Source organism: Mauremys mutica, chromosome 7 (genome assembly GCF_020497125.1).
Source record: "Mauremys mutica isolate MM-2020 ecotype Southern chromosome 7, ASM2049712v1, whole genome shotgun sequence".
NCBI classification, from domain to species: domain Eukaryota; kingdom Metazoa; phylum Chordata; order Testudines; family Geoemydidae; genus Mauremys; species Mauremys mutica.
The window spans coordinates 114,829,488-114,855,357 of record NC_059078.1 but is presented as its reverse complement, the minus strand read 5'-3'; the positions used below and the strand labels follow the sequence as shown (position 1 = coordinate 114,855,357).

General features: G+C 39.6%; 1 protein-coding gene across 2 annotated transcripts in view; it reads right to left on the bottom strand.

Annotated features, from left to right (window-relative positions):
- Positions 1 to 25,870, bottom strand: part of PDZD8 (PDZ domain containing 8) — a 125,201-nt gene that overhangs the window by 43,869 nt on the left and 55,462 nt on the right. For both annotated transcript variants that reach the window (XM_045023549.1, XR_006580999.1), the window contains exon 3: positions 24,739 to 24,841. In XM_045023549.1, the coding sequence (XP_044879484.1) occupies positions 24,739 to 24,841 (103 nt within the window). The remainder of the gene's footprint in view (positions 1 to 24,738; positions 24,842 to 25,870) is intronic.

Sequence of the window (25,870 nt, the reverse complement as noted above, 5' to 3'; positions counted from 1 at the left end):
CTCTGTGAAACTCTGGCTTAATGTCTTAAGTAATAACTCTAAATTTCTACTATTTCTTTGAAACATAAGAAAGAATAAAACCAAAATATCGACCCCTCACTGTTACTCAGGGATAGAGTCACTGGAAAAGACTGCAAAAAGCAGAATCATTAACAGTCTAACATACTATTCATAATTGGTGATTCCTTAAAATACCCAGAAAAAAGATTACGACTTACACTTGTAGAAATGAACAGTTTACTTACACAATATTTTTATGTAGCCATCATCTTGAGTGTATCTGCAGTGTAAGCAATTTTATATAAATAGACCGTGGCATGATGAAGGGGATAATTCTCAAGATGCCGCTGATTATCTTCTAACATGGAAAATTATTTTACTATTTCTTATAAGAAATTCTTGCAAGTGTTTGTAGCAAATACATAAAACAAAGACACATCAAGTGTTGCCATCTCTTGTAATTTGATTGTGAATTTCACAGTATTATGAGTTTTTCTTAATGCACCATCTCCTGGAGTTCTGTGAATACATGAGAATCTCAACTTTCCTTTTTCTAAAAGAAGGTTTTAGTCCTCATGGTTGTAAAGAAAAACTTGAAAATGTGACCTGACTGCACTCTAAAAAAGATAAAAAAACCAGAAAGCCATGGTTTATTATAGGGGCCCTGACAGGATTTTTGAATGATTGGCGTTGGCAATACTTTTAAATTTCGCTACTGCAGGTCAGTGTCAACACTTTTCTAGTCACATTTTGGACAACTTGTGTTGTAATATAGAAGATATTTTGGTCACGAGAATAACTTTCCAGCATGAAACAAAATAAAAGTCACCTTTATTTTTGCTGTTTTGTTTCCTTCTCTTGATCATGCTGAATTTAACAACCAAGTAGCTAAATTCCCTAAATTTTACTGTCTTTTGTGAACTTTGTGGTTCTCCAATTTAAATCTTATTTATAAATTATATATAAGCAACTTGAAAATTATTTTATCATTTATAATCAATACTTGTCATATTTTATAGCTGTAATTGTATAATCACATTTTTTCCTGTGACTTTCAAAAAGAAAGTTAGATCATCTGACTGCTAAAAGATTTCATGCTAATTGAACAGTTAGTTGCTCTACTCCTGTGACCTTATTACCCAAGTGACTTTGTTGGCAGTGACAATTATCCACATTAGATATTCTTCTTTCTGTTTACACTGCTAAATTAATGCAATCTTTCTCCATCATCACATCTGGTCTTCAGTGCCAAGTTCATAATCGGTACTTGACTTTCTTTCCCATCTTCCCCGCCACCTCTCCTTTAATAATTAATAGATTTTAGATCAATTAAGTAAGTGCTGCTGGTAAGAGGTGATTTGGTTAAACAGCAAACTTCATGCCATCTAGTTTATTTTACTTAATACATAATAAGCATATTAATTTTAATTAACATGTAAATCCTGAACAGATGTTCTTATTCTTACTGAACTCCTCAAACAAGGCTTTATATTATGTGTTCATGCACACAGAGATTCATTTCATTTGCGTCCGTGCACAGATCTTAAATCCAAAATACAGAGATGACTGCAAGTTGTGATAGATCTTCTCTAACAAACTTAACACAAATTTTTCACTATCCAGATACAGAGTATTCTGTTTATGTCAGAAAGTAATTGTTATGCTATGTTCTTCATCATTTTAATCCTGCAGATTTTTTCATGCTCCCTAGAAACAGGCTGTGCAGATCACAGGGGGATTCTCTTTGCAAGTTTCACAGCAAAATTATTTGTCCAACAGCAGTTGATAATGTTGGTGAGCTGCTTGTTATGAATGTGGATTTAGTAATGTACATAAAGGGACAGTAGATTTATGAATACATGTATTTTTGTCTTTAATTACTGAATGTGTAGCAGACTTGAGGAAACAGAATTGTTTTGTAGATATCACTGATGGGGTGATATGCAATAAAAGAATAAATATTAGATTGCTAGTTGTCCCTTCATTCAAAATTCACCCTGTGTCTAGGTTGTTCTTCTCCTCCTCTCCCCCCCCCCACCAAACTTTTTAGTACAGTGGTAAAAGGACATTTCCAACAATAGGGAAGTGAGGCATTCTGGTGCTGTCTTTTTCTCTTCTGTCACAATTAACTGCCCTTCCCCCCATAATATACCGAAACTAGTGGCGAACATGGTCACTGGCTTATATTAATTCTAGAAGCCCTTGCAAACCACATTAGATATTATTCCCAAAGAATAACAGAAAGAAAAACTGGCATCTTCTAACTGGCATCACTGCCACATTTCAGAGGGGTAATTCTGAATACTTCAGCAAAGAAGGATGGTTTACTATTGCTATTCATATGTCAGCCATGAGATTTGCACTAAGCTTCGATGGAAGTGATCTGGCTAAAGCTACATGGGTGTAGCCCAAGGTCCAGGGTGCTTCAACAGCAGCCATGGGAACTACAAATTGTGGAATACGAACTGCGGCATGTTGTGAGAACTTCCTGGTTCCTGCCAGGATGTCCCCTCTGCCCTCCCGGCAGGAGGTCTCAGCACTGACTGAGCTGGGAGCACGTAGCAGGCAAGCAGAGAGGAGGCTGCTGGACTGTAATCCCTGTTCTATGCTCTTTACACGTAGGACCAAAAAGGGCTTAACGAGCCCCCTGAGAGGAGTTTAAATAACACAAAAAGAGAACATGGGCTTGTTTGTTTTGGGGTTTAGTTATTGTGGGAGTCAGAACATGTTTGTAAGGGGGGGTTGTGTTGTACAATGTACCTCCGCTCTCCCAAGAGAAAGTCGCAGCACTGACTAATCTGGGAGTGCATAGTAGGCAAGTAGAGAGGAGGCTGCTGGACTGTAACCCTGTTCTATGTTCTTTACAGAATAAAGCCTTGTTCCTGGTGGTTTGTCTGAGTGGGTCTGGTGTGAGGTGAACACACATTGACATACAATGCAGAACACACAAAAGAGCCTCAGGCCTAGTTTCCCAAAGTTGTGTAAAAAGTCGCAAGGCAGGTTTCCCCTATCTTGAACCACCTCATACTGGGCCAGTGAATGGGGAGGCAAGGTGGGGCTACATATGTTGAGAGGAAAGTAAACCAATAGTGAGGGAAGAGATTGGGGGGGGGAGGGGCGGCACAGAAGGAAAACACTGGCACCAATGATAAGTCCCAGAATTTTCAAGTGCAGCACTAACAGCCAGCTGGGGGATTATTCAAAGAGAGCTGCTAGTTTAAAGGACAAAATTTTCAAACTGGTTCTACTAATCTCTGTTTTTGGATGGCCAATGTCTGATTTTTTAGACCTATTTTTAATTAGTGTCTGATGTTTTCAGAAGTACTGAAGATACATCACTCCCATTAATTTCAGATGGAGCGGGGAGTGTCCAGTCATTATGGAAATCAGACCACAGCTGTTTTAAGTTGGGCACCTAGAAATAACGGCACCCCAAATTAGTGGACACTTTTGAAATTTTTAATTAAAGTACTTGTGAAAGTGATTCAATTTATCTCCCTGGAAGCTAGGGGAGACAGCTTTCTGAGAGCATAAGACAAAGGCTCCATTTTCTCTGTCTACTCACTATATACACAGGTTTCTTTTACATAACCATCAGTCTCCTAGCTCCAGCCCTACTACTCTGGAACAGACTTTTACCCATTCATTTGCACTGGAGGGATCGATTTGTCATTCAAGTTTCTGACTCCAAAAGTTTTCCCAGGATACTAGCTACACTCTCCATGTCTCTCTCTTTTTTCTGTTTGGCACCATTATAGAAGATGTAGAGAAATATGCACCATAAGTTCACTGACAAATGTCTGATTATACAGACTGCAATATGTATTAGACTGTGACTATCTTAAATACTTATAAAATGTTTGGCAACCTTCCATATCTTTAACTCCATGAAAAAAGGGGTTGGTAGATCATAGCCTTGTGAATAATTTACCAATCACTAATACATGGGATGGATTTCTGACTGCACACTGTAGCTAACAACCAGTGATACTTCCCTTCTGCTTTTCTCCACAGACTGAACAGCCACAGAGTTCCTGCTGGTGAAAATGACACTGATAGAAAATACTTCAAACACTATCTGCTCTCTGTTTCCTCTATTCTGTATCTCTCTCTAAATGTTGACTTCATCCCCAAGAACAAAGTTAATAGAAATTAACCTCAGGTTGCTGTTTCACATAATGATTAAATAGGGAAAGGCAAACAGAAAAGTGAATAGTTTCCTTCACCAGATAACATTAGTTAAACCATCAGCATGATTGAATTGATCGGCTGTGAGAATGAGTGTCTTTTTTTTTTTTTAAATTAGTTTAACTCAGCAGAAAGGTAAGATCCAAGCCCTGCAATGGCACTGTATTACCTGGGTTTCAGAAATAGATTAATTAACTGAACTAATTATTTTTGTGTGTGTTGCAGAAAAAAACAACACTCTGAAAAGGCAGGCAAATAACTACTTGTAAAAAGAAGTTTAGATTAAAAGTGGTTCTAAAGATTCTTATCCGAAAATGCCATGATCACTATAGAATAAGGCATTCTCCCCATTAAGTTTACATTTTTCTTCCCAATCAGAAAAACTGAAGTTTTTCCAATAGTTTATACTTCAGTACTTAGGACCAATACTGGGCATAGTGACTCTTTGATATAAACACTATCTGAAGAAAAAAAATCTAACACCCTAAGTTACCAATCACTCTGCTGCACCATGGTCAGTGTCAATAGGACTGATTTTTCTCCAGCTGTACAGCAGGACATTCATATATTAAGAACTGATGATATTTGGATTAAGAATAAGACAAAGAGATCCTATGGGTCAAGTTCATCCCCGAGGTAAGCTCACTATGCGCTGACTATGCTTTCACTTACATCAATATAAATTTACACTTGGGCCAATGTAAGTCAGCAAAGAAGAATCAGTTCCAAGTACAGTCTGTAATTTTCATGTGAGTTAAAAATTAGACTCCCCCAGTTTCTGCTCGAGTCTTTTCAGTGAACATGAACACACACACACACACACACCCCTCTCTAGATTAAAAAAAAAATTAAGGAGGCAACATTTTAAAGTGTGATTATATCCTGATGAAGTGCAATAGTTTCTTACAATAGTCTTACAGCTCTTATACATGGCAAAAAAGACTGTGCTTATATCTCAAGCCCTGTATCTGTCAGCCTTACTCATATTAAATATTTCTTTACTCCACGAGTATTCATGGAGCAAGAGATTCAACACATGTAAGGAGAGAGAACGGGCCCACAGGTAGCAATACTCCCCCTAAATTACCTTTGAACTGTTTCTTCCAGATGTGTCAGTCTATTTCAGCAAGAAAAGACATTTCTGATGGGAGAAATTCGGGAACATGAAATGTATGGACAAAGATTAATTAGAGGAGAGAAACTGAATTTAGGAGAAAGGGGAGTTAAAAAGGTTAGCACTGTTTGCTTATTATTCTATGCCATAACAGGTAGGGAATCCGCTTAGTATCCTAACCCCTCCACCTTTCCCCTGAACTAGACTGTAGTAGTGGCACCATGCTCAAAGTTTTGGGAAAGCAATGGAATAAGATTTATATTATCATATTTACTGCAATTGGCTGAAAGACTATCAAATATCTAAGCTACCCTTCTAAGTCAGAAAGTAACTGTGATGTTATCTTAAAGCAAGCAACATTGAGTCAGTTGGGGAAAGGAAGGCAGATATTTAACCAACCACACCCATTTAATAGACCATGGATTTTTAATTTAATTGCAATGTTTCCCAAAGCTCTACACAGAAAAGAGGCTTAAGTGAATCAGAAATAGAAGGCATTATCTTTCTGACCTGAAAATAATGACTCATTTGCTTGGTAATTCAGGGTCAGCTTTACAAAATGCTTTGTTTTACAAAATGATGAACTGGCATACTGCTGTGGGTTTTTAGTGAATACTTGAACTGAATCTCAAAAAAGTGTTTCTGTATTAATGTTTTTAAAGAGTAAAATGTGTATGTTTCTAAATAAAAATAAAAGTGATGTCTATGCTAACTCACCTGTCCTAACAAACAGAAAAACCTCAATCTGCACAAGTTTTCATTTTAATTGCATGATATTGTGGAAACCTGGTGTAGAACCTTTCTGCTCCTCCCAAAAAAAATCCTTATGACCCTTGCATTGTTTTGTCAGAAGAAAGCCATCCAACTTTTTAAGGGTTTTAGGATTACAATTATAGCATTATTCCATAAAGTTTTCTTATCTATTCTAAATATAATTAAAATAATTTAAAGAAACATGGTATTTATTACTCATTAAAAGTTAACCCATTCTATAAACACAGAGTACTGCAATTACTGTGTAAGGTAAATACTGTTGTGCAATAAATATTCAGGTTAACGGTACCCACTGAAATTTTGTAATATTACTGCTTAAAAACTAGGCAGTTCTATTAATTTTATTTAAATAGCTACTGTGGCTCAGTAGATACAAGTAACTAAGGGTATGTCAACACTGCAGAATTACATCGACGCACAGAGAGTGCTGACGGGAAACCGCTGCTGTGGGATCACACTATCAGCTGCCTGCGCAATAGTGTGTTCACACTTGCAGCGGTATTCGCAGCGGTGCACTCTGGGCAGCTATCCCACAGAGCATCTCTTCCTCTTCTGCCACTAAGAGTTGTGGGAAGGCAGAGCAGGTCCCAGGGCATCCTGGGTCCTATCCCAATGCCCCGTGATGCATTGCTTCACATCCCAGCAATCCCTGTACTTCCATCCGCATTTGGCACCATCTTTCAACGGTTTCTGTACTGCGCACTCTGCCTTCTTCGGTCTGCAGGAATGGATCCTGCACTGTTGACCAATATGCTGCTCGCTCTCACTAACACATCACAAACGGCACTGGAGTTATTCCTTAAACTACGAAGACAAGAGGAGTTTGACATCAATCTCACCACGTGTAGTAGCTAGGAACGAGATTCCCTGTAGCATTCATGAAGGTGCTGACCACAGTGGAACACTTCTTTTGAGCTCAGGAAACAAGCACTGAGTGGTGGGATCACATCGTCATGCACGTCTGGGATGATGAGCAGTGGCTGCAGAACTTTCGGATGAGGAAAGCCACATTCATGGGACTGTGTGATGAGCTCACCCCAGCCCTGCAGTGCAAGGACACAAGAATGAGAGCTGCCTGGTCGTTGGAGAAGCGCATGGCGATTGCACTGTGAAAGCTAGCTACTCCAGACTGCTACCGACCAGTCGCTATCCAGTTCAGAGTGGGAAAGTCGACCACTGGATGCGTGTTGATGGAAATGTGCAGGGCCATTAATCGCATCCTGCTCCAAAAGACAGTGACTCTGGGCAATGTGCGTGACATTGTGGATGGCTTTGCACAAATGGGCTTCCCTAAACTGTGGCACGCATATTCCAATTTTGGAACCAGACCACTTGGCCACCGAGTATACTAATTGGAAGGGGTATGTCTCTAGGGTTCTCCAGGTGCTTGTGGATCACAGACATTAATGCAGGCTGGTCCGGAAAGATGCATGATGAACGCATCTTTAGGAAAACTAGCCTATTCAGGAAGCTGCAAGCAGGGACTTTCTTCCCTGACCAGAAGATCAACATAGGGAAAGTCGGAATGCCCACTGTGATCCTAGGAGACCGTGCCTACCCCTTAATGCCATGGCTTATAAAGCCATACACGGGGAACCTTGACAGCAGCAAGGAGTGGTTCAATGACTGTTGAGTGTGTGTTTGGCTATTTAAAGGCCCACTGGTGCTGCCTATTTGGGAGGCTGGACCTGGCCAAAGACAATATTCCTATGCTTATAGCCACGTGCTGTACGTCTATAATATTTGTGACGGGAAGGGTGAAAGCTTCACTCAGGGCTGGACTGCTGAGACTCAGTGCCTGGAGGCTGAATTTGAACAGCCAGAGACCAGGGCTATTAGAGGGGCCATAAGGATCAGGGATGCCTTGAGGCAGCAATTTGAAGCTGAAAGCCACTAATATTGGTTGCTATGCTTGGGAGTGCAGTGCTTGTAACGCTAGGAGGTGATTGTGATTGGTGCAGACGATGCACTATGAAGGTTTAAGAAAATTGCCTGTTGCTTTGCCATCCCTAAAGCACATTGTTATAAATTTAACTACAGTAATCATTAGCACACTAATACATACTGTGATAGATCCAGGCCAGTTGGGAACAGCAGAGTAGTCAAAGGGAGATATACTGGCCACTGGATAAGCAGTTTTCTGTTCCCTGAGTGACCAGAGCAGGGGCTGCTCCAGGCTAATGAGAACACCTCACTCCATTTAACCTGCTAAGAGTCAGGTGAGGCTGTTAAGCACCTGACTCTAATTAAGGCCCCTCTGATGCTATAAAAGGACTCACTCCAGTCAGGCCAGTGGAGAGGAAGTGCATGCAAGAAACTGGGAGCCAGAGGCGTGCAAGAAGCTGAGAGCGAGTAGGCATGTCGCTGGAGGACTGAGAAGTACAAGCGTTATCAGAAGCAAGGTCTGGTGGTGAGGACAAAGAAAGTGTTAAGAGGAGGCCATGGGGAAGTAGCCCAGGGAATTGTAGCTGTACCAGGAGGCACTCTAGACAGCTGCAGTCCACAGGGCCCTGGGCTAGAACCCGGAGTAGAGGGCGGGCCCGGGTTCCCCCCAAACCTCCCAACTCCTAATCAAACACATGAGGAATTGACCTGGACTTGTGGTTTCTACCAGAGGGGAAGGTCTCTGGGCTGTTTCCCGACCCACGGGGTGAATCTGTGAGGTGAGCAAATCCGCCAATAAGCACAGGACCCACCAAAGTAGAGAAGGAACTTTTGTGACAATACGTACAGACTAAAAAAAAATAGGCCTGATTCTGATCTCATGTACACCAATGTACATAAGGAATAACTCCACTAAAGTCAACCGAGTTACATCAGTTTATATGAAACCAGAATCAGTTCAATGTGTTATTTAACATCAATACTGAATATACAGCTAATCAAATTAAATCTAAAACTTTGATTGTGTGCAACTGTGAGAATGAATAGGTGGAAACACTCAAATTAAGATTACATTTAGAAATAGTGTGGCATGGTAATCACTCTACTTGTGATTGGCAATTTTAGATGGAGTGATTCTAGCATCAGGCCCTAATTCTGAACTGCTTTTGTGCATTGAAACGATTTTTCATATTTCTTCTAAAATCCATAGAAATTGATCTAAGGTTAGCAATAAATTTTTCATTCAAAATGCTGAACTATTTTCTCATTTACAGGCAACAAATATCATGTTCATGATTTGATAAAGAAAACACAACTTTCACTTTAATAAGAGATTAATGTTCCCAGCAGTGACCAGGAAAATGTAAGTAAAAGGTAGCAAGTTGGAAGCCCTGAAGTTAAAAATGCACACGTGGGCTTTGATGTTGTCATGTTTTACCTCACAATGTGAATGACTTTGGACAGAGATATTGTGTGTGTCTTCTGAAGAAGGAAAAAGGAACCCAAAAATATGAGACTTTGGTTTTGAGTAAGAACTGCTAAATGCTTTAAAATTCCTGTAAAAACGTATATGATATGAAAAGACTTTAAAAATACAATTCTGCAAGGCTGGAATATTATTAATGCTTAAACAGATTTCATTATTGGGTAAATTAGCTAGCTAAAATTCTCCAGTAGTTAGGAAGTTTTCGAAAACTAGATACATTTATAGTTTATGGATTTAATCAAAGTGTTTCTGATTTGGATATTTTTGGTGTATAAGAAGAGTTAAACATTTGCTAAGCGGTTATTTTTCGATGTCCTTGGTCCATAGCGGAGCACTGTATCCAGAGAAGTTTTACATCCACTCTACCCTTACCAGTAGCACTGAGAGAGAGTCTCAAAGAGATTATATAAGTTGCTTGTTTTATCTTGATATTAAAAAACAGAAGCATTCCCCCCCCCCCCCCCAAAAAAGCTATATGTGAATTCTACATCTCTCTCCAGTACTCCCTTGGAAATAAAAGTCATTATGCCAGATCTTAAACTGATATTAATCAGCATAGTTCCCTTCAGTTCAATAGAAGTGCAACAATTTATACCATCTGAAGATCTGGCCCATTGTAGCTCAAGTATTTCTTATTAGACACCCAAAAAGCCACAATCCCACACTCAAGGAAGAGAGCCCTACTGCTTAAAAAACCAACCTGGTTTAGAGGGGAAGTGAAGGCAGCTATAAAAAAAATAATACAAATAATAACGTACAACAAATGGAAGAAAGGGGAAGTTGATAATAATGAATATAAATCAGAAGTTATTTTTCTAAAATTCCTAAGGGATGCAAAGGGACACAAGGAGCAATCTATGGCCAGCAGAGTTAAGGACACTATATTAGGAACAAGAATAATCCTGACAATGGTATTGGCTAATTACTATATGGAAATAGTTGAATCAATAATAATACAGAAAAGTCAAAAATGTTCAACAAATATTTCAGCTTTGCATGGGCGGGGGGGAGAACAGATGATATCATTTCATCGTATGGAGATAACATTTAATCTTTCCATTCCATTAATATCTCAGGAGGATATTAAACAAACTATTAAAGTCAGACATTTTTTAAATGAGCAGATCCACATAACTTGCATCTAAGAGTTTTAAAAGAACAGGCTGATGATCTTGATGAACCACTGATGCTGATTTTCAATAAAAGTCTAGGAACACTGGTGGCGTTCCGGAAGAAAGCTAATGTTTAGTGCCAATTTTTAAAAAGGGGTAAAGGACCCATGTAATCATAGGCCTGTCCGCCTTACAGTGGATCTTGGCACAATAATAAAGCAGCTGATACAGGACTCGATTAGTAAAATATTAAATGTAATTAATGCGAACCAATAGGAAAATAAATCCTGACAAAACTAACTTGATATCCTTTTTAGATGAGATTACAAATTTGGTTGACGAAGGTAACAGTGTTGATGTAATACACAGACTTCTGTAAAGCATCTGACTTGGAACATGACATTTTGATTAAAAAACATAAAATTAACATGGAACACATTAAATGGATTAAAACTGGTTAACTAATGAGTCTCAAAATGTAGCTGTAAATGGGGAGTCGACATTAGTGGGTGTATTTTCAGTGAGGTTCCACAGCAATTGGTCCTTGGCCCTATGCTAGTTAACATTTTTATCAATGACCTCGAAGATAACATAAAATCATAACTGATAAAGTCAGTAGCTGACAAAAATTGGGGGAGTGGTAAAAAATGAGGAGGACAGGTCACTGATTCAAAGTGACCTAGATTGCTTGGTAAACTGGGCACAAGCAAATAATATGCATTTTAATACAGCTAAATGTAAATGTTTACCTGTAGAAACAAAGAATGTAGGCCATACTTGCATGATGGGGGACCCTATCTTGAGAAACAGTGACTCTGAAGAAAACTTGGAGGTCATGACGAATAATTAGCTGAACATGAGCTCACAGTGTGAGGTTGTGGCCAAAAGAGCTAATGCTATCCTGGGATGCATAAACAGGAGAATCTCAAGTAGGAGTAGAGAGGCTATTTTACCTCTATATTTGGCACTGGTGCAACTGCTACTGAAATACTGTGTCCTGTTCTGGTGCCCACAATTCAAGAAAGATGTTAAGGGGTGACCTGATTAGTCTATAAGTATCTACATACAGAGGTGGATTAATATTTATTGGGGCCCTGACTTTTTTGGCAAAACTAATGATCAGTTGGCAACAGCAAATGGGATAATGCCTAGTTTTGCCCAAAAGAGGCTTGAGGGGATGAGCGACGGGGCTCTGGCCAAGCCTGCGTGTGGGTTGTGGGGGGATGAGAGGGGCACAGGCTAGGTCCACACGGGGGCGAGGGGGAAAGATCACCCTACCACAGCCTTGACTTCTGGCCTGGACAGGGGGCGGGGCCTGAGGGGAAAAGAGGAGGAGCAAGGCAGTGGGCCCAAGGGGGAGAGGAGGGGCCGGGGACATGGCTATGGGTCCAGCATCTGTGGCCTCCTACCTACATGGGTCCCCAAATTGGCTGGGACCCATGCCCTGCCACTGTCTACACATGGGGAACAAATATTTAATAATAGGCTCTTCAATGTAGCAGAGAAAGGAACAACATGATCCAATGGCTGGAAGTTGAAGCTAGACAAATTAAGACTGGAAATAAGGCATCAATTTTTTAAAGGTGGAGAGTAATTAACCATTAGAACAAATTACCGATGGTTGTGGTAGATTCTCTATCACTGACAATTTTTAAATCTAGATGTGATGTATTTATAATATATGCACTCAAGCAATTATTTTGGGGAAGGTCTATGGCCTTTTTTATACAGGAGGTCTGTCTAGATGATCACAATGGTCCCTTCAGACCTTGGAATCTATGAAAGTGTAAGACAATTTGGCCAAGATTTTCAGAAGTGACTAGTGATTTTGGATGCCTAACTTGACACATTTCAAAGGGTGTGATGTTCAGAAAGTGCTCAGTATCCCCTCTGATCTATAAAAAGCAACAAAGAGACCTGTGATCTATGATGTTTCAGTTGGATGCCCAAAAATTTAAGCACTCAAAAAAAATCAGTTTATTTTTGAAAACTGTGGCCTTTATAAACAAACATGGAATATCAGTGCAGTAAGGAGAAGTGTGGGTGGTTATTCCTTTTTTTAAAAGATTGTTCTGTTAGAATATATTTGGAGAAGTTTTTTCTCATTTTAACCACAAACAGACATCAATTTGAGTACAATGGCAGCAGTGCTTCACAGTAGGACACCACACAAATAGTTTGGAAAGTCATTCCAGAAACATACTGAATTACCCAGAAACCATCTGTTTACCCTGATCAATAAAACACTGTTATCTTTCTTACAATAGGCCATACTGTTTATATAAACAAAGTTAGGTGGCCTATGCAGGAAAGCTATTTATTTAGTGAGATCAGCTATCACTGTAAATCAATTTCTTTGCAAATGAGAAACACAGCTGTCTGCAAAACCTACTTAAAACTCTTCCTGTGTCCAATATTTGTATGTGTAGCAGAGCAGATTATCACGAGAATACAAAAAGGATTGTCAGCACAATACGTCTGTGGAAGCTAAAATAGAACAGCTCTTCTTGGGTTTTACATCTGCTTCAAGGGGAAAGATCACGTTCAATTTACTTGCCTTTTTGTATTGCTTTATGAGAAACTTGATTTGTTTATACTATTTGCATAATAACAACTTAAAAATGAGATCCGTAAAACAATTACATTTGCTATTCAGAATAGGAGCCTTTAGAAAGACTGTTAATTAAATCAGTTATTAAAAATGCCAAATAGAGAACCAAAAGATTTTCAACAAAAAATTGTCATGTCACTGACCTTTATATAGTGTAGCTGTAAAGGGCTGCATTGTTAACATGGAATATGCCTTTAATGAGTTTAACAGAAATATTAAAAGAACAGAAGGACAAAGCTACCCATCCTGTAAAAAGCCTCTGCAAGGTTTTCCTCATGGAACAGTCATAGAGGAATCATCTCCAGGTGGAAGACCACTTGCCTACACTCAACCCATAAAGAAGAGATTGCAAACCTCTCACCCCCAAGAACCTCACAGACCCCTTCGGAACATATATGCTTCTTGGGGGATCAGTGAGAGGGCAGTGCTATCCTTGCAGAGAATGTAGCAACTATGAAGCATGGGCTATAAGATCCCATCACCTTTTGTAATGACAACATGAGCGGCAAAATGGCAGCAGCAGCTGCAGCCCAGTTAGGGTACCTAATCCCAGTCTAAGCCCCCACCTATTTTCAGTTGCTTATAACCTTTGACTCTTTCACCATTTGGGCTGAGCAATTTTTATTTGCTTTGTTTTTGGCTGAAAATGCATTTTCTTCTCAGAGGCTGAGTAAAACTTGAGTTTAGTTGATAGAGTACAGAGGTTTTTTGGAAAAAATACACTTTTCCCACTAGATTTTCTAACTGAGTGCTTCACTTCACAATATTAATTTTAATTCAGTTTTTATGTGGCATATTATTTTTCAAACCTAACAGGCTAGATCGTAACCTAAAAAGCCCTTGGTTGGGGGTTATATAGAGCTGCAGGAGGGAAAATCTGGGAGGGACTGTGCCTCGGAGATTGGGTTTCATGGGGGGGAAGGGGGAGGAGAAGAGGAGAATTACATAGGCTGCACATGATGCATCTGTCCTGTTCTGCCAGCTAGTGGGGAAACTGAAAGGCACAGCCATGGAACCTGCTTCCTCCCCTTTGGGCAATGTTTGTCCCCAAAACAGCAAGGAAGTATCCCCTACACGCCCAATCACAGGTTCTGCAATTGTCCCTGATCCTGTCATGAGAAGGCAAGGGTTTCTCCGGTCACAATATGGCCTAATGTAATTATATTAAAAACTATCCTAGAGTTCACATGCAAGAAGGTAGACATAAGTTTGGACATGCATGAAAAAAGACTAGTTCCAACATTGTTGCAGCAAAATATATACATACAGTAGAATTTTATGGAAAATCTCTAGTTAAATAGTAGAAAAGCTATCTGAAGCCTGAAGTTAAAAATGTTTAATGCTCAAGGGTAGAGAGGAAAACATCTGATGGCCTTCAAGTTTATTTGAAAGACAGATTACAGAATATTACGTAAGGCGCAAATCTCAGACCTATTCCCCGCTGTATTTACAAATATTATCAAATTTTATAAGACCATGAATTTTCATAAAAAGTGACATTTTCAAAAACCTTTACTTGCTTTAATCCTCCTCTTTTCTTTTGATAGGATTAAACTCTCAAATGGCAGACTGTTAAATAAGCGCACCAAAATGCTAACTGTGAGGCATTTGGCTTTATATATTTATAAATTAGTGTTTCACAGCCACTTCAAATTGACATTACAGTTCAGTATCTCCAGGCAACTCATTTCAATGGTGTTGAATTTGATTTATATGATTTTTCTCATTTTAACATCCATGTGTTCCTATGCCAGATACCTTTAAATATAATTATTTTTTTAAAAAATCACCTATAAGTAATTTATTTAAATAAAGGTCCGCAAAAAGATGCAGCCTGTCGTTATTAAAGCACATCAACTGACTTGCCTAAAACAATTTTAAAAATTGCATGCAGATAACTCATCAAGGGCCCTATTCAGATTCAGCCATAAAATCTACCAGAAAGGCTGCAAATCTTGGCGAATCTATTCAGCTGAAAGATCAGGTTGCTGTAGACGCCCCTAATTGCAGAGCCTTTTCCCTGCTGTAGTAATCCAAGAAGATATCTATTTGCCAGGTAAGAGGACAAAACCTGCAGACTGATGCAGATAATCTTCCCTAAATATCTAAGTGTTCCGAGGACTGACTCCCCGAATGCTCAGTAGAGTAAGTGCTTGCTGGCATCTCTTTGGAAAATGAGGATGCTGGGAAATTTACCCAAATAAATCTGCAGTTTTCTCCATGACTGTGCTGTTTCAAACTCACAGAAATCTTGTGAAACAGCTGGAAAGACAAAATTCTGCTGGATTGGGTATTCTAAATGCATTTCCAGTACTACAACAGCAGAGCAATATGTAGATAGTAACTGAACTAATGATGCACACTACTATTTCTATTATTTTACTTTCAAACAAATAGTAAATGCATAAATTATCCAGTTTAAAGTTTACATGCTTATATTGGGCATGAGACACCTAGAAGACAACAATCTATAGTGGTTACACAGTAGGCTGAACTATCCAGCATAAAGGTGAAGCTACTGTGCAAAGAAAGAGAGAAAACACTATCCCCCCTTCCCAAGTGTTGCAGAATAACTTACATTAACAAATCCTAACATCCTAGGAACCTCAAATCTCAGTTCTAGGTTTGTCCCGCTCTACTCTGTTGGGAGCAGGCACAGAAATGTTACTATTCTTAGAAAAGTGCTGTGGTACTATATGGCCATTTCTGGGGGGGTTGAAGGATACCCACTCAGAAAAGGCATTCATCTCCACAGCTGATTTTGAACTAAACAAAACTCTATGAAATAAAAACCTAACACTTTGGGGTCCATTTCTGTAACGCATACACTTGTTATCTGGAGTTATTTTCATTTTTTCCCCATAAGATAATTAAGTCTGGATAGAAGGAAAAAAAAAACCACTTTGCTAATCTTGCACATTACTGTGGGTGAAATCCTGGCACCACTGAAGTCAGTGGCAAAATTCCCATTGACTTCAATGAGGCCAGGATTTCACACTATGTGAACAAAATAAAATGTAGCATAGGACAAATCCAAATTTTTCCATTAGTATGTACCCATCTAATTGAAAAAGCTAGTTTCCATTTTAGTGGACAACTTTCAATACATCTATTATTGTTTATCTACATACAACAATAAAAAGCTATGACCCTTACACCCCAAACAAGGGATTGCTTCTAGTTAATATCTGTATACTAAAAATAAATAAATAAGTGTGTGAAGTGTAGCAAGACACCCATCTTTAATGATCTTCCCTTCTAAGGTACAGAATACTAATTAAGCATAATTATGACATTACAGTTCAGAAATTAACATTAATTCCACCAGTCTGCACTATTAATTAATGCTTTTAGTAATGTGCAGATTTTGTATGGGAATGTGCCAAATCATCTCTCAAATTATTAGTCTGAGCTCTGAACATGATCTGATAAATACCTTGGAGGCACCAGACCCCTTTATATTAATAACAGACATTTCAGTAACACACTGGATATGTTTAATAACACAGCATCATTTTTCAAAACTAATTGTGACACCTACTAATATTCCATAAATAAAGGGATCAGATTAGTGTCTCACCACCATTCATTATGAAGTATTAAAGCTGTCTAATCTCTTATCACTGCTAACATAATAAAGAATGAAAATGCCAATAACTACAGAATATGAGAATTTTCCTTATGAAAACAGTAGGACATAATTCACAGTCCAAATCAGATGCTGTGCCTTCATGTGGTTATAAAGCTCGTCTGAATTAAACAATTCTAAAATTGAACATATGTAATTATTCCATTTGTCTTAAGTTGTCTATTGTTCTTGTTTAAGATTTCTGGACTCTTGGAAATCCATTCTAACAATTTTATCTCAAGTATCAGAGGGGTAGTCTGGATCTGTAAAAGCAGCAAAGTGTCCTGTGGCACCTTATAGACTAACAGACATTTTGGAGCATGAGCTTTCGTGGGTGAATACAGTCACTACTGGACTGACTGGCATTAAGAGGAGACTTAAATGTTAAAGAGAACCTATAAGTAATATTAAATCCTCAACTTACCAATGAATAACATCTCCCCACTACAGCCAAGAGTCAACTGCATAGATCAGGGGTTGGCAACCTTTCAGAAGTTGTGTGCCGAGTCTTCATTTATTCACTCTGATTTAAGGTTTCGCATGCCAGTAATACATTTTAATGTTTTTAGAAGATCTTTCTATAAGTCTACATACAACAATAGTTTAGTTATATATTATAAAGTAAATAAGGTTTTTAAAATGTTTAAGAAACTTCATTTAAAATTAAATTAAAATGCAGAGCCCCCTGGACTGGTGGTCAGGACCCAGGCAGTGCAAGTGCCACTGAAAATCAGCTTGTGTGCCGCCTTCGGCACACGTGCCATAGGTTGCCTACACCTGGCATAGATTAATGTTGGAGCTCAGGAAGCTTCTCTTGTTTGGAGGAGCAAGCAATTATGAGGTACAACTTCCCATCCAAATATTCAATCAGTTATTCCTATTGAGTGACTTGTCATTACTATGTGTTAAGAGATTCAAGTATATTAAATTCCACGGTTTTTGTTTTACTGTGTTGTCAACTCTTACAATTTTATCATTATTCTTGCAATAATCTGGTATTTTTCGTAAGGCGCCAATTCCTAAAGGCATTTGATTAGGTGAGAATCTAAAAAAAAAAGAGGGGGGGGGATTGAGTCCTCTGACTGAGCATACCCTAAAGACTCTACATTAAACAAACAAACCAGCAAATCAATAAAGAGCCTCATTTTTTAAATTAAAATAAATCTCATGATATTCTGTTGCATGGTTTGTGATTGTTGCATGCTTGGGGTTGGCAATACTGGCTTTCATGGTGCCAAATTCTAGCCAAGTTTCATGAGTACACAATGGAAGGAAGGGTGCAGCAAGCCTTTCCTTGACTCTTGCATTTCTGAACAGGGGTTGCCCAGAATTTGACTGAGCATTACAGTTCTCCTTGTGTTCTCTTTAGGCTAGCCTTGTCCCCACCCCACCACCTTCACAAATGATCTCCCGATCTGGCCGAGTGTAAAGCATGCTACACTCTTCAAGGGTACCGGAGCAACTGTTCTGATGTGTACTCCCAGGCATCCTCACTTGCCATTCTGACTGATTCACCCAGAATTCTTACTGTGGGCTCCAGCCACACCGCAGTGCCTCAGTGCATGTCTACCCTGCGATAAAAAACTTGCAGGTCCTAGTCTCAGAATACAGGTCAGCTGCCTTGGGCCAAGGGACTATAAAACTTCAGTGCTGACACTGGGGCCAAAGCCTGAGCTCTGAGACTTTCCCCACTTGCAGGGTCTCAGAGTCTGGGCTCCAGCCCAAGCGTTTACACTGCAGTTTATCAGACTCACAGCCAGAGCCCCGTGAGCCCCAGGTCTTTTATTTAAGTGTGCACATACCCTCAGTCCCTCCTCTGGCATGCACAGTAGAAACCGGTACTTCACCTCTAGTCTTTTCTTAATCTAATGCCTTGTCTACACTACAAATGTGTTACTAGTATAGAGCTGTAGTAGCAAAGCCTCAGTGTCGATGCAGCATATGCCAACAGGAATTTCACTGTCAGTATAGTAACACCACCTCCCCAAACAACAGCTATGCTAACAGAAGTATTCTTCTTAGAGCGTGTGCCATATTTGTCCATGCCTTATATTAGTATACAGCTATATAACTCATTTACAGTATGTGTTCAAGATCCAAGTCTCACGAAGTCACTGAATTTTATTCTTCTTCCCATGTATTCTTTGGAATTTTGATTATCAGATAAATTCACCCCACAATAGTACCTCCCAATTGAAGTAAGAAGCAAGTTTTATTAGGAATATTTTCTATCCAAGCTATTACTTTGTCAATTAAAATAGCTCACTTTAAAACAAGCAACAACAGGTTACTAACTGTTCTGTAACTGATGTTCTTTGAGATGTGTTGCTCATGTCCATTCCACTTCCATTGTGTGCATGCTCAGTGTACCAGAATTGGAGATTTTCCCCTTAGCAGTACCAGTCAGGGCAGCGCACACACCCACAGTTGCCTTGTGCTGCTGAGTGATGGTATAAAGCATGGAGCGAGCTTCAATCGCCGTGCCCTCCCCTCCCCCCCGGTCCTTTTTATGGGACAGACTCTGATATAGAGGGGTAGGAGGGTGGGTTGTGCAATAGACAGGTGCAACATCTCAAAGAACAATAATTACAGAACAGGTTAGGAACTGTTTTTCTTCAGGTGATTGCACATCTATTCCACTTCTGGTGACTCACAGGAGGTGTGTTTCAGAGTCTAGTCGTTGTTCAAGGAAAGGACTGCTTGTCCAAACTTGGCACAGTCTCTTCTGGAATGCTGATATGGCATAAGGAGTTATACAGGTGCATATTGATGACCAAACTGCAGCCCTACAAGTTTCTGACAGACAATTGAGCTAAAAATGCTGCAGATGCGGCATGAGATCCTGCTTGGCAGAGCTATGATGTCATAGCACAGGCATCTACAGGAGGAAATCCTGGACAAGATCTTCTGCATTGAGGATGAAAGGCCCTTCATCCTGTCTGCAACTACCATAAGAAGTTGAGAAGATGACCTGAATTGGGTCAGGACAACCAACACCCTTCTAACACCCAAGATATGGAGCCTCTCCACATTCTTATGAGAATGGGGCTTGGGAAAGAGAGTCAGTAAGTATACTGTTTGATTGTAGTGGAAATCCAACACTAAACTAAAAATCTTGGGTGTGGACTTAAGTATACTTTGTCCCTATAAGAGGTTGTGTAAGGAGGTTCAGCTACCACCATCCATAATTCTCCCACTCTTCTCCCAGAGGTAATGACTACCAAAAATGGATGGATAGATGAAGAGTAAGTAGCTATGGGGAGGGGGAGAAATAGCATCTGCCATCTGGGGATATCAACTGACCAAACCCTTTAAGAAGAATCTAATTGACAATGACCAAAAACTAGAGTGTGGAAAGCAGAGATAGGTGAACTCTAACAGAGCTAACAGATAGGACTTGTTCTGTCAGGGAGAACAAAAACAGTCCAGAGTATGTTGTATAGAGGCACAGACTGGCAAAATACTCCTTTGCTGTGACCACTTCAACAGGTAAGAATATCTAAAGGCTTTCTGTCTATTCCCGGAATAGTCTACCTTCTGAGGCATTAACCCTGGAGCATCCAGGCTGTAAGAGCATCTAGACTGGAATTTAACAAGCAACCGTGGTCCAGGAGATCAGGTCTGGCTCTGGAGGTAGTGTCAAAGGAGTCTTGGCTGAGAGGATCAGCAGACTGGAAAACCAATACTGTTAAGGCCACACTGGTGCTATGAGGATCCTGTGAGCATGATGCTGCTTGATCCTGAGCAACACTCTGGAAAGGAGTGGAACAGGAGGGCAAACATAAATCAGATTTTCTTTCCAGGATAACATGAAAGCATCTGTCAGAGATCCCTGACTGTGACCTGCTCTTGAATAAAAGAGTTTCTTGTGGTAAATAGCAAACAGGTCTATTTGAGAGACCCTCACCACCAGGTCTGAAAAATAAGCCTTAACTGTATGTGCCCTGAGACTACTTGCAATCTTTGCTGAAAGATCTGCCAAATTGTTCTGAATTCCCAGGATGCTTTGAAATGAATTGCACTGGTGACACAAAACACCCAAAGCTGTATTGCACCTTGACAGAGACTGTCCTACCTGGCCCCTCCCTATCCCTATCCTCCACCTTGTTTGCTTGGGGACTGTTCCAAGGACATTGGCTCTTTGGAAGCATGCTGCCTATACTTTTTCCTTGGCACTGAAGAAGGGCACAGAGTCCCTGCAATGTTTGAAGGGCACTTCTGACAGAGGCAGATGTGCTCAGTACCCATCCTAAGTGGGAAGGCTTTGACAGTGGACACCAGGCTGCCTCCATGAGGAGATGATGCAGTCTTACCTCTCTATCTTTCTTAATCTGGGGCTTGAAGTCTCTACATATTTGACACCTGTCCTGGCTGTAACCCTCACCTAAGCACTTCAGACATTGGAAAGAGGGTCACTTAATGGCACAAACTTCTCAAAGCCAGTGCAAGTCTTAAAGACTGGAGACAGGATTTCTCGGTACCAAGAGTTGGTACCCAGAACAAACTCCTCCTCTCTAAGTAAAACCAATTAAATTAAAAATTAAACTTATTCTAAAGCTCTAACTAACTAACTATTGATGAGTACACTAGCTATAATAAAAAGAAACTAACACCCCAACTACCAATTACAGACAGTAAGAAGAATCCGAGGGTGATCAGGGGCAACCGAACGCTTTATACCATTGTACAGCAACACAAGGCAGCAGAGAGCATATGCTGTCCCAGTGGGTACCTGTGACGAGTCTCATGATACACAGGACTGTCACCTTGTTACCCACTGCCTCTAGCAAGGGGTAGCCCTGCCTGTGGTAACTGGGTGTTCGGGAGCTACCACCACCAGCCTAACCTGCCTGTTAGCCACTCAAACACTCTCCTCTACATTAGCCCTATCTGTGTCTTTCAGGTTAACAATAAATGCACTCAAGCCCCTTTGAATCCATGTAATATCCAGCCCCTGACATCAGCTACTCACAGAAATCCCTCCGCCCCCAAAAGAGCAGTGTGGCCCAGTTCACTAGTTTTGCCTTAAATCACCACTCTTGTAAAAATCATACAGCACTTGTGAGCACTTATAACAAAACAAAAACAGGTTTAAGAAAGAATGGAGTTTAGGTTCAAGAAAGTGGTGAAAACAAATGGTTATGATACAAAACAAAAACATAACACACAAACCTGGATCTACAGTTATTACTAGTTATCTTTCTCATCTAATAAAGTGGGTTTTCCCACCCAAAGTTCAGTCTGCTGCAGAGCTGGCTGCCTTCACAGGAACCAGGATCCAATTTTTCCATGAGAACATCCCTGCTCACCAAAATGTCTCCTCAGTGTGAGGATTCAGAGTGCTTCCCCCCACCCTGTGTTACGATGAAACAGTTTTTTGTCACTATTCATAGACAGGGCAAACCTGTCTTGTTGCAATGTTCCTTTTCCACCTCCAAGTGGTTTTGATTGTTTGCAGTGGTCTCTGATAGTTCTGTAACTGAGCAAGGCTAGACCACTGAGGGATAACAACTCCCTCATACTTGAATGGGGCCATAATGAGACATTTTATCCCCTGATGACTAACTTTTACTCCAATATCATAAAATGTACTTGCAATATATTTAGATATTCCTGAAAATATAATCCGTACATACTTCTTGCAATGATTCTGAGTCTTGCTACGTTACAAGCATTCTGTAGGTACCTTACAACACAATATCCATTATCGATAAATAGTCTGTAAAACATGTGTTTGATGTAGTGAATTTGTCACATCTGAGACACGAGTTATTTGCAAAGAACAGGGACCCTTTGCCAAAGGGTCTCCATGTGACAACACTGCTAAGGGAAAAATCTGACTGGAGCACTGGGTGTGAACATACCTGAAGTGGAATGGACATACAATCACTCAAAGAACATGTGGTTCTTACCTTACAGACTTGTTCTGTACATCCACTGAGAATATACTTCAGTTAAATTAATAGATTTCATAAACTAGCTAAGTTGTGTGGAATTTCTCCAACTTAAATTGCTGTGTGCAGTACTTTATGTTGAAAGCCATACAATACTGCACACAGCAATTTAAATTTGAGAAATTCCACACACAAAAATGTAGAAAGAGCTTCCAGTACTACGATATGTGCTCTCTAATATACACCACCTCCACCTTACGTAACAAAAAATGTTCCTAGTTTATGTCAACACTAGTATTGTTCCAATAGAGTTCTTTTGGTATTCATCTTGTTTAACACTCAAAGGATTGCTATCAATGTACCAGAAACATTTTAACAGCTCAGCTGTTGGTAATTCATAGTTTGCACAGTGCTTACTATGGCACTGAAAGTTATCTACATAAATTAATTTTTTTTGTACATTACAGGCCAAAATTTCCAAAAGCATTCAGGTGCTTAAGTAGGAGCAGAGCTCTTCTGAAAATCTGTCCAAAACTATTTTCTATCTTTTTAAATATTCACACCATCTCAAACTGGCCAACAGTTTCACTATACTGCCACCTGCTGTCAAAAATGTACCACTGCGATGAGAATTATTGTAATTTTCAACGTCTACAGCTAATGAAGAAGCCCGAGAAAGGAAGCATAACAATATTCCTGCCCATACTGATTTTAAAGAAAATATTTATTCTTTGAAAAAGCATGAATTTGAATGTCCTTATTACCACATGCTGTCAGCATAATTTTGTGTAAAGGCACAGATCAGGCAAATGTCATACAACTTTATACATATCAACAAGACCACGCAGATAAGGACCTGCAGACAATATTGGGTCCAATCCTGCAATCTCCTCACACAGAAATATGGTACAATTCACTTCATAAGGAATTCTGCCCGCAGAACTGCTATAGGAAGTATATTAGCAGTTATGAAGAGCTGTGAGATGGGTTTATTGCTTGCTCATATTGGAAAAAATATTGATAAGCAAAGATCAGTAGTACTGAAGAAGCAGAATGCACTATTCTTGTTGAGCAGAAAGGAGAGGGGAAAGGATGGGAGCTCCTTAACCCTCTTCTCCCCTCTGGCCCCCAAACAAGTACCACTGGGCTCTAAATAGAACAGAAAAAGATATTTAAACAACTTTTACAAATATTTGTTAAAATGAAGATTTTTTTTAAAATCACTTTTTCAGCAGAATCCCAAGACAATTTAATTTCTAATATCATCATAGTCTCTGAAATTACAACTGTTTCCAGTTTTTGAAGGTAATATATGTTTCAATGACACTATACATTTGAGAAACACTCTTCCTGTTTGTGGGCTGTGTGCTGCTAAACTAGCAGAAGAGCTCAAATAGGATACATGATTATACACAAAGTCAGGAGTACTTCTGTTACTCATATTGGCAGACTCTTCTTAATTAGTTCTTTAGGCATGTAATGTCTTCATCACTTTTCCTGTACATTTGGACTGTTAAGCATTTCAACTGTCCAATTTTTAAAGAACGCATATGTGCAGTTGTGCACTTAATTTGTGCATGCAATGTGGGTATTATATGAGCAAGCAGCACTGTGGCAGTAATTGCTTGTGCAAGTCATTTATGTGTGTCTTTTTTGATAAGCAGGCCTTTAGTGACAAAAAGTTGGTACCTAGCAGTCCCTGACTGCACTTGATGTACCAGTTACTGAATAATGAACATATATAGTCTAGACCAGGGTCCCCAACACGGTGCATCTAAATGTGCCCGTGTGCTGGCCGGCGGTCAAACAACAGCCAAAAGTCGGCGGCATTGCCTCTCAATGACGCTGCTTGCCGCCGACAAGCGACGTCATCAAGAGGCGTTGCCACCAAAATGCCCTCGAATTTTGGCGGCATTTCGGCGGATGCTCGACTGCCGCCACAGTCCTTCGTCTGGCACCAGCCAGATGAAAAGGTTGGGGACCACTGGTCTAGACAGAGTATATGAGATTTTAAGTCACATAGTAATACAATATGTATGCATCTTACCGTTTTAATGGAACTCCGAGATTTTTCTTCCCAGACATTACTGCTCAGCTCAAACGTGCAATGAACATTTGTTTCTCTTTCATAGGATCCAAAAATCAGTAATCTGAAATACAGATGTAGTAGTAATTTTTAATAATAATCTGGGCTCTGTGTAATCTGTAGGTTACATATTTATTATAGAATCACAACTTTTCTTTTTAAACTCATTCATCTTTTTCATATACTGCAATATGAAACCAGGAGTTCTCCCCTATTAAAATTGACATATACACATACATACATACATACATACATACACACACACACACACACACCCCTTCTACAACTCAGGCACTGCTCTCACTCAAAAGGGAAGTTTATAGAACACTTGCACCCTCTAGTGGAAGAATTAAGTGAATAAAATTGGCCATAATTCTTATGGCCTTTTATAAACATCTAATATTCAAATAAGTATTTTATTCTGTAAGAAAAACAATCTGTATTTACAGACAAGTGTTTTGAGTATCTTGACTTCATTTCTTCCCCTGCTCTCCCAAAGCCCACTCTCAACTTGCTTGATCCAATAGCAGACCATTATTATAACATTTAAGATAAGATTTTGCTTTGTAGCAATTTGTTTCATTACACTGAATTTCTATCATCCTTGTGACTTTTCTTCACAATAGTACTAACACACACATATTTCATGTATAACATCTTAACCCAAAAGATGATGAAGACCTTTTCAAACTTGATAACATGCACAATAAATGAAATTCAGAGACCTTTCGGGTGGAGAGCAGCTCTCAAGCTTGCTGCACGAGAGCATACAGATGGGACATTTTGGGGTGGATACTGGAGCAAACCCACTGTCTTATGAAGAGAACTGCTCGATGTTTTCAGTTTGTGCAGAGCTGACAAGAATGCTATCTCCAAGGTCTCATACAACAGATCTTACTTATAGTAAGCTTCATAACCCTCAATATATTCACATCAAAAGGATGGACAGCTCAAACAATCCTGGGATGCCACCCTGTTCTAGGAAGCTTAGATACTCCTGATCTAGGATTTCCAGGTGTCTGGTTTGTTTTTTTTTTTACAGGAAGGCACAGCTGACCGGACTAGTAAAAGTCTGGTTGGCAGGGCTGGCAGG